The sequence below is a fragment of the Zerene cesonia genome, chromosome 8, assembly GCF_012273895.1.
Source record: "Zerene cesonia ecotype Mississippi chromosome 8, Zerene_cesonia_1.1, whole genome shotgun sequence".
Lineage (NCBI taxonomy): Eukaryota > Metazoa > Arthropoda > Insecta > Lepidoptera > Pieridae > Zerene > Zerene cesonia.
The window spans coordinates 8,003,056-8,013,888 of record NC_052109.1 but is presented as its reverse complement, the minus strand read 5'-3'; the positions used below and the strand labels follow the sequence as shown (position 1 = coordinate 8,013,888).

The 10,833-nt window shown below is 34.0% G+C and overlaps 1 protein-coding gene across 1 annotated transcript; it reads left to right on the top strand.

The window, feature by feature from the left end:
- Window positions 1-1,470: 1,470 nt before the first annotated feature.
- Window positions 1,471-9,671, top strand: LOC119828800 (all trans-polyprenyl-diphosphate synthase PDSS2-like; the record flags this gene model as incomplete). Its single annotated transcript, XM_038351063.1, has 5 exons — window positions 1,471-1,497; window positions 7,687-7,824; window positions 8,091-8,397; window positions 8,653-8,808; window positions 9,112-9,671. Coding segments are annotated over 5 exons (1,188 nt in total), but the record flags the coding sequence as incomplete, so codon positions are not given.
- Window positions 9,672-10,833: the final 1,162 nt, after the last annotated feature.

The following is a 10,833-nucleotide window of genomic DNA, read 5'->3' as shown; positions in this document are numbered from 1 at the left end:
CCGCAAGGGTATCGGTAACTTTTTTATAGAAAAGAATTATTTGAGTAGAATAATGTCAATGGGTTTAAAAAATACCTACTGTAGAATAGCTACGTATTTCTAAGAGCTTATCGTTCGTTCGAATTTAAATATCAAAAGGAAAACGGCGGGAAATCATCAAATCATAGCCAAAGTTATAAACAAAAATAATTGAATGCAATCCTTTGCGGTGCCGCTACCGAATATAAACAAAGCGGGCAAGCGCATAATAAATTGTTTTCAAATTAGGCTGGCGGTGCACTGAGGTTTGGTCATTTATTTATGACGGTACTTTTCTCTTTATAAAACTTTATTTACTTAAAAGTACAACATGCTCTCGAGTGAATAGATTCGTTTTACTTTTTTAAGATTGTTATATCCCTAGTTCACTACGTGTGTCTGTATGTTTGGATCTTTAAAACTGCGCCATAATGTTGATGGTAGTTTTTGTTTTTTTAAGAGGAAGATTCATATGCATATATCTTGTATTTGCACCTGTGCGAAGCCGCAGTGGGTCGCTAGTAATATAATAAATGCGAATGTAACCCTGGGTGCGAAAGTTTGTCTGCCTGTTCACACGTCTGAACCACTCAACAAACAAATGTAGTTTAAAACAAATGTAGAAATTTTACCGTTTATATATAAATTTATGAGGATTGAGGATTTTGATTTTCATTTCATTATATCTTCATCAAATACAACAGCAATGTGATTTAAAATATTACGATTAGCGAGGTCATGAGTGGTACGCGTATGAGGAGGGTCTTGATGTATCTGCAACATGATCTCTTCTTGCACTATCGACTATTGATGGAAAATTCCAAGTATAAATATAAATAGTATCAAAAAAAGTAGGTAAAGTAGGACTAAATAAAAAAAAATTGTTAATTTTGCTAATCATGTATTAGTGACTGTGAATTATGTTACAAACTTATTATGGTTTGGTTTATAAAATAGCTTAAGTACCTAAGAAGTTTTCGACCACATAAATAAACAAAAAATACAAAATTTTTTAACGATCCATGTCGAAAGTACCCATTGCACCACACACCTACACAGAGATACGTATTGGCGGGAAAAAAAAGCAAGATGGCCGATCGACGCGATCTGATGCAAATGGTGGACGTTGAAAGTGCCGCCTGCACATTTTAATGTCGCCAGTGATGGTTAGCGGGCGACATTTTTGCTCTATTTACCGGGATTCGTTTGTGGATTTGATTTGAATAGCGATCACCCGGTTGCATCGGTTTCGTAAGGAGCTATTAGTTTTTACTTTTATGCACTTATACATGATATAGAAACCTCGTCTTTGTATTTTAATTTTATGCCTTATTGCTATGGATCCATAGTTAATATAGTCCACACGTTAAAAGAAAACATAGGTATAGAGTATAACTGTCATAATGGAGACGGAAGGTCCAAAACTTTTATTTTACTTTATTCCAGTCGTCAAACCTTTCCAATTTTAAAAATCGATTAATCTATCGATTGCAATCGACAGAAATTTGGTATAATGAATCGGAGTTCAGACAAGTTAATCTATTAATCTTGTGTTTATCCTACATAACCTCGTTTATAAACATTTTCTTTACAACAATTTCGAGACAAAAAAGAGAACAAAATTCATTGGAATCAAACAATAGCAAGAGTCTGATATTGTTTATGTACTAATAAAATAAAATTGTAGAAAAGTCATTAGAAAAACCTTATATAAGATAATAATAAAATATATAATACAATATAAAAGAAAGTGGTATTAGTTACATTATTTTTAACTATATTTATTACTTTGTTATATTTACCTGTATGTGAAAGAAAATACGTTTATTATAAACGTATTTTCTTTCTTTCTTCTTTCTATTTATAACTCAAGATCTAATTACCCGATTTGGCTGAAAATTTTTGCAGAGGTAGCTTAGAACCTGGAGACGGACATAAGATATATTTTAATCCCGGAAATCCCACGGGAACTGGAACTTGCGAGAAAAACCTCGGGTCTTTATTGCGACTACGTGGGCAAAGCCTCGGGCGAAAAGCTAGTTCATAGCTAAAAGCTAGATCATAAAAATTATCAAAGATCAGCAACGTGTATTAGGTATTTAGTAACAATTTATTCAGTACGTTCGATGGTAGATAATAAATCGCGAAACAAAAGGTCAGTTTGGAACTAATAAACCTGTTAGAGGCTCCTAATTGTGTAGGGTGCGTTCAGAATCATGACACCAATTAAACTTCTATGATATTGTGAACAGATAACAACCACTGATGGAATTATTTCATTTCATTTGCACATCCATACGTCTTTAACGAAAACAAACGCCTCTGTAGAGGTTAACAAGAAACAAATTATAATTTGGTTTTTGAATTATGAGGAATTTTATGTATAGGTAATATTAACAAATTTATATTATAAAGAGGAAACTTTTGTATTTTTGTATGTTTGTAACGTTTTCACGCAAAAAATACTATCCGATTTTAAAAATTCCTTCACCATGAGAAGGCTACAATTCATTAAGCGTTATGGCTTATGGCGTTGTGGCGAAGTAATAGATACAAGGGATCATAGATTACGACGCAAGTTATTGGTTCAAACTCTATGCCTATATACTCACAGAAAATTAAACATTCTACTAGAATATATATTGATAACATAAAGCTGAAGAGCTTGTTTGTTTTAACACGCTTATCTCAGGAACCACTCCATAGATTTTTTAAATTCTTACAGCATTTGATGTGTACGCGATCCCCCAATACTAATCAGCTATGGGCTATGTATGTGCTACGGGCCAAGCCGGGGTGGACCGCTTGTATATAAAAAAAATTCATAAAAGTAAAGGTAATATTAGTAATTTGTTTTATCCGATGGCAATGGAAAACTGGCAGGGCTTAATACTTTTTTATGTATTATTTTTATTTATTTTTTGTAAGTTAATTAAGAATAAGAGATTATGAGCGATGGCGGATCAGTGGCATCAGACTTAAATAGAAGTCTTTTTATTCTGGGTGAAACCATCGGAGCCAGGAGGCGCGGCTAGTAAACAATATTCTTAACAATATATTATATAATTAATTGTATACATATGATTTTCCTGTCATAAGACAATCTATAAAGATTTGAGACATCTTAACATTTCTAAACTACGTGTATTTCCATAGATTATAAATGTGTCTATTTGCGATGTGTTTTGACATTAGTTTCGCGCGTTTTACATTTACCACAGATTCGTTCCCACGGTGTCGAATCGCCACTAGGTGACTGGTGTCCTAGAATCTAGATAGACGATAGGTCGTGTTTTGAAAGCTGCGTGTCATCATTCCCAAGGTTTTGATTTAATTTATCTGTTATCTGATCCCGGGATGAAATAAATTGCCATTTTGTAGTGTTCCAATGTGTTTGGGATGAATTGATTGAAATTAATGTTTTCTATTATTTTACTTTATAGCTATGTATATTATATGATGATGAAGAAATATGAATATTGAAATGTAATACCAAGAATTAATATGTTAAAAGTTAAGAAAAAAACAATTATATATATTTTTTTCTACACACTGTCAAATTCCAATAACCTATATTATAGTGGTTATTTAACTAGCCCACAGATGTTTTTGTACTTATATCTAATTAAAATAAAAATTCAAAATTCATCAAATTCATCAACATTTACCCAATGATTCTTGTATATATAGTTAGGTATTCCATATTGTAGGTATCGCTACAAACTTTCGGGATCATTACAAAAACATCCGCTAAATAACAAGCCATCAGATTTACGGCCCAGTAACCAGTAGGCTCGCGACCACGCCCTCTTATTATCCCGGTTTTTTTGGTAAGTCGTTATATGGTAACACTATATAATTTAAAATACGGCTATATACTACTTTTATAGAGCACGATTTGATGGAAAATTTAGACTCACATCATAAGATGTACATGTAGGTACAAATAAATAACATTTATGTATGTTAAAACCTTAAAAAAAGAAAATACGTTTATTATCGACACATAAAATAATGAAAGCAATAGAAGTCACGTAAGTAGATACTTAAATATATATACGCCACAATTGAGCCAACCTGTTTTGTTATAAATTTAATTTAATAATCACTACATAGTATAAAACAAAGTCGCTTTCTCTGTCCCTATGTCCCTACGTATGCAATCTTTAAAACTACTACGGGATATTGATGGGTTTTTTTAATAGATAGAGTGATTCAAGAGCAATGTTATATGTATAATAAAATCTATAAAACAACACCGAATCAACACGTGCGAAGTCGCGGGCAACAGCTAGTATTATATATTATGTGAAGTCTAATTAAAAACAATGGCAGTACGAAGTTCTGAAGGCAGTGAGCATGATACGTACAACAATTTTTTAAATTAAATAATGTAAACAATAACATCGTTAAAATTATAGAATATAGTTCTTCTGTTTATGAATAAAACTTTCATGCTCAATTTACGTTACACCGTACCAGCATTTAATTTAAAAGGTGCACGCAGAAAAACAAAAAAAAAATTGAAGACATTTCTGTCGGTCCATCTGCGAGATCGAATCAAGATTAAATTCGTTTCCATCGATTAAACCCTGCCACTTATTATACAAAACCCTTATTCAGTCCATTTTCTTACGTATCTGTATTATTTAGACGTAATTATAAACGGCCAGCATTTAAGCGCTTAGGTTAATTATAGTGGGAGCCTTTTTTAATTGTGGTAGCCCCGTTTTTGTACTTCCATATTTAAATTGTTCGTGCATATAAAATGCTCACAGACTTATTGTGAATAACTACTATTATGAATTATGATGGTAATTAATAATTATCTAACTACGAGTCTGACCGCCTCCTTGGTACAGTGGTCAACGCGTGAGCGTAGAACCGAGGGGTCCTGGGTTCAATTCCCGGTGGGGACTCACAAAAAATAATGTCTCGGTCTGGCAGGACTCAGAAGGATGATCACCTACTTGTCCGTACCTGCCCAGTACCCCACTAGGGGACACGGGACTTCACTTTTTTAACTACGAGTAATAACTTTTTTTCAGATTTATAGAAACTTTCGAATATAGCACATAAATATATACTCAGGGATCGCTTTCATATCCAATGGCTAAATAGTTCTTGAAATCGATCCAGTCGGTCCTGATATATGCTCCTTGAAACAAACAAACTCTTCAAATATGTTATATATAGTACAGATATATATTGGTTAAAGAAATGTACTAGTTATTTCTAATTGATAAAATATTCTAATATTGGAAAAAAAAATCTGTCTATAAAGAACACCTTTTTTATATTTGCAAAACAATTAAAACAACATGAATAATAAATTCTATAGACTTATCATGAAATTGAAACAAAACTAATTAAATACAATAATTTTAGAGGATAACATTCTGGTAAATAATTATGACGATAATCTCTAAATGTAAGCAGCAATTAGAATAAAACCTAATAAAATTAATATAATCTGTCTTTGATATTGTTAAATACATCAACATAAATTATTGTGTTCGTGACATTTGAATTAACGTCAATCGCTAACCAATTTACAAACTGATTATAACTCATTATATTTTAACAATGTTGCAAAGGATATTCAAGAGTTGTTAAAGAAACAAGCCTGAACTGCTGGCATTCATTAAAAACGGATGATCGAAATTCCGAATCGCGCACCGTGAAACAATTTGGCGCGCCTGACCAATTTCTTCCGAGCTTCCTGATTTGAAATGTCAGCGGAAGTGAAGTCCAACACGATAATGGCTGATGCGTGCGCGCGAAAATCGTTCGCGTTCAGAAATCAACCGCGTCTCCGTGACATTCCACATTTGAACTTGTAATTTATGTTAACCTTTGTGTTGACGGAGCGAATGAGTGAATAGTTTTAGAATTAGTTACCTACCTGTTACCTGTTACCAAATTCTATAATATATACAATATACTTAGCTCCCTATTCTCGCACCTACTAAGTACATGTTGTGTACATCCATAAACATTTTATTAAAATCGCTCCAGCCGTTACGGAGGAGGATACTGTGACATGAGAATTCTATATATTAACTAGAGGTCTACCCCGGCTTCGTCTGTGCTACGTTTTTACTTTTCTTATCAATTATCCTTGTGCCTCAAATAAATGTTAAAAAAAAGTCAAACTGGCCGAGTCGATCTAGAGTTTTATTCTGGGCAAAACATTTGGCTATTTATTTTTAATTATAGATTATAAACATAGCCAAATTTAATTTTTATTTATAATCCCATCCTATGCTCCCATGGGAATATTGTAAAAAAAATATTTTTTGGACATGCACCATGCATACCCACATCTATATTATGCATTTAATAACGGTTATTTTAATATCACAAACATACAGCCCAATTTTATTTATTGTAACCGTGTAATAAAAGCTTTTTATGTGTTAATATTTTATGTGAGTTTTGAAACGTTGCTATAAACGCCCATTATTATCAATGCGATTATTAATTAGAATCTTAAAACTTCAATTAAAAAGCTAAATTATAAACATGTTCCACCAAAGAGTTTTAACATAAATTTTTCGCGCCTTTCCCTCTTTTTTAATTCTTACGTGATTGTGTCACAGACCTCTTCAACATGACTGTCAATTAAGAAAATTACATCTGCCGTAAACTGCAAAATGTTATCAAGAAATCTGTTAGCGTCTCTGCACACCGGCATCAGATTGTATAAGTTTTGTTTAAATTCAGCAAAACGGAGTGTTTACTATCGCGGTATCAAATCGGTAACAGTTAATTATGAGTCTGTTTTGGGAAATAAGTTCAGGTGCGTTGCGTTTCGTTTTTTATAAGGAACATTAAAATGTTGTATTCAATTGCTTATTGGGAGACATTATTCAATTTCACTGCACGGAACCTAAATCGTTTTACAGCGTGTCCGTTTGTGACGACAATTTCAAAAAAACTGTTTTTTTTTTTTAAATATATTTAAGAAATAGTTGGGATCCTACTTACGCATGCTGTACAATAGCCCTGCCTTCTTAGAAATATAATCATCATTAATTTGTTAGTTTAACTAATAAATAAACAAACATTTTATCCTTCGAAGTTGTGCCGGCTAGTTAAAGAAGTCTTTGATGACTTGACATAGATTTATAAAATTAATTAATGTCCACATACAGATCAATAACTTATATTATTGAGATTCTTGTCACAGAAGATAAAACATATTTAATTCTACCAAAGGCCAAGGGCATTACTAGGCTAAACTTGTGAAAGCCGCGTTGTGTAGTATCTAATGTAGGTCCGTAAAGATCTATTTTTACTATGACACTGATTTTATAAATGTGAAAGCTTATTTGTTTGGATGTTTGTCCGTAAATCACGCTTTACCGATTTTGATGAAACTTGGTATGCAGACAGGGTATGAACTGACTTGGGTGATAGGATACTTTATTTTGGATTATTCTGTTTAGTGTGAGTATAAAAAAAGCAAACATTAGACTATGTATATAGAAACAGTCCCGCACTAGGCAACGCCTCTGGTTGTCTCAGGTTCTCAAAGTTAAAATTTATATTTAAATTTAATTACTATGTGTATCTTGAAGTACTCATTTGTTATTTTTTAATATCATTAAAGTTATATATATGTACTCTAAATATGAATTTAGCCGGCAATGCCACGTGCGCCACGGTCCGCGCGATGAGTTGGACTGGCGTGACGTCACGATGGAAGCCGAGCAAATTGTAGGCTACCCCACATCGTTTCTGAATCTGCGCTGGCTGCTAAATGACGAGATTGCTAACACTGCTATACATTTGAGGAAATTGGTCAGTCCTATATTTTAGCCTCGGTACGATTTTAGCTAATTGAAATGTTCAAGTAAGCGCAATGACATTACGAAAAACCTTTTTTTATTTTTGGGTTTCTGTACTCAAATGTTTAAAGAGCTCCCTATTACTAAAACTCAACAGATGACCCGTCTATCAGTAGATTGTATTTATAGTTTAGTATTTCTGATAATCTGTTTAAAATCTCTAAGGCATTGTCTGGAATTTGTTGCTTATTATACGGTAACTAAGCTATACATAATCAGGTCGGCACCAACCACCCCTTACTCAAATCTGCCAAAAATCTGTTGATCGGATCCAAAAGCAACCTCCAATCTGTTGGCCTGGTCATTCTGCTGGTCTCTAAAGCCGCTGGCTTCGACAGTAGCAAGTACACTGGCGATTATCATGACTCAGGAGTCCTACACTCACAACGAGCCCTCGCTGAGATAGTAGAGATGAAGAGAACGGGCCACTTGATACATAAAACAATGGCTAATCTTCAGGATAAAGAAAAATGCGGTGAGAAGTATAAGGACTTGCTGTATGGAAACAAGATTGTGTTACTCACTGGTAATGTTTGCTTCGTATTAACTACACATAAAAATAATGTTTTACTTTCTTTGAGTGGTTAAGAACTGGCAAAATTCGTACGAATTTCTTCTTGATTTAAATATGATGCGTACAATAATTGAGTTGTGGAAAATATTCCTCTTCTAACAATAATATCTCTTACATGAGGGTACACGAACAAATACTTGATTGAGGTGTTCATAATTAAAGATATAGTAGTTCAGATAACATCTTGACGCCTATAAATATCTGCAGGCGATTACCTCTTAGCCAAGTGTCTACAGCATCTGGGTGGATTGAGGAACAATGACGTCACGGAGCTCATCTCGACTGGTTTAAGGGATCTAGTGGAAGGCGACTTTATTGGAGACCATGATGACGATCATAAGCCCTTACCGAGTAAGCCTAAAGGTAAATTGAAATTGTCTTATAAATTGTCCCAATCACTACAGTAATTTAAATAGGTGGATTAAGTCATGTTTTGAAAATGATCTCCCCAATGCCATTAACGCGTTACATAACTGGTCTATTTTCATATATCTTACTGAGAGAAATTCTATGAGTTCTATGCCCCAAAAGAGAAAAACGTACACTTGGTATTAAATTGTATAGTAGTTTTCATCATATTTGTGTAGTTCGATTTCAAACTTCTAACGTCCCAAAATACTCGCGGAAGTTAGGTCCATGATAATTAAAAGGTAAATCAATATTTAGCCACCAATGAAGTAATCAGAAACTACCTTTGGGAGTGCGAGGACAACTTAGCCAAACTGGGATCCAACACCTTTCTGGGTCAAGGCAAAGACGAATGGCTCTTACGAACTATGCTCACATCTGGCAGCTTACTTGGCAAGGGTTGCCAGGGCGCTATGAAACTCGCGTTCAAGGGAGAGCAGTTCGAACGGGACGCGTACAAGCTGGGTGGACATTTAGCCATCATGTGGCAACTCTACCTCGACATAAAGGACTTCTTTACTCACCCATATTCATACTCCTTGGTGGGCGCGCCAGTGATTATAGCTATGTGGGAGTATCCGTCTCTATATGGTCACATATGGTCAGCATCAGTTGAGAAACGACCCATAGAGTACAAGCAGTTGTATTACGCGGTAAGAGGCACCAGATCTATGGATTATATAACGACGTTTCTAGACGAGGAGCTAGCTGCAGTCCTGAAGTATAGCGACAAATTTCCAGTGGAAGATGCGAAGTTAGCGCTCCAAAAAATGGCGTTGACCATACATGGAGAAACGTTGCAATATATGGAGAAATAATACTTTTATGTTTTATTTTGTTTATTGTTTATATCATCACATACGCTTGCCTTGACACGACATGACATCGGATAACCTTAAGAATCTTGATCACCTTATGAGGGGATTTATTAATTATGAGGTATACCTTGTTTGTTTTGAAAAGCATGACCTTTTTAAAAATAATTACTTGGATACTTTTGCTTTGTAACTTTAGAATTCAATTTGGCTACGGCAAAATTTTGAAACGAAAACGTACACTTAAAATACGTTTAATAGCCTGTTAAATAAGTTCAATGAATAAATGCGATGCATTTATTATAACAGATGAGTTCACTGAGTGTCAGAGGCGCGAACGTTTCTGTACGAATTGGACCAGCTTATACAGGGGAAGGTATCACACCCCAATAGAAGATCAGCGTGAAATGTAGCAGATACAGCAGATGTAGCAGATAGTTTCGTTCGGTGGGTGGAGGAACCGAAGGCCCCCTTTTCCATCACTCTTCCCAGTCCATTCCTTTATTAAATTTTTCTTATCCTCAACCCTTAAAAATGGGCAACGTATATGCCCTAAGTCTAGAAATATTTATGGTGGTAATTACTTAACATCAGGCGAACGTAAAAAAAAAAGATTAAGAAAAACTTAAAAATAACAAATAGCGGATAGGCCATTTCTCTTGATTCCTACTAATTGACATGTACATTTAACACGGACACATAAATCAATATTATAAATTAAATTTGGAATCGTATGACACTGCGATTCCGGAGCGGTAATGAAATAAATTTTCCCACTCTCTGAGCTGTCATGCGAAATGCGCGGGAAATGAGTATATGCGTGTCATTTTTATTATTCACTATCTGTTTATGAGGCCAGAGCACAGACAGAATGCATATACCTTATAAATTAGTATTAAGTCTTGTAAATTAAGATTAATATCTAAGCGATTTAAATACGTTATATATTTTTAAGTCTTTCCCCCATTTGAACATATTGTATGCAGAAAACAAGTTCTAAAAGTAATAGATATATATTAATTTAATACAACAGTACTAACTAGGTGATTTAAAAATTTTAAATGAAGTTTGATGATGAGATTCTCTTATAGCGCATCCGTAAAACTATCAACAAACCATAGCAATATGTGCGTATTAATGGGAAGGTTTTAATGAAAAACATTTG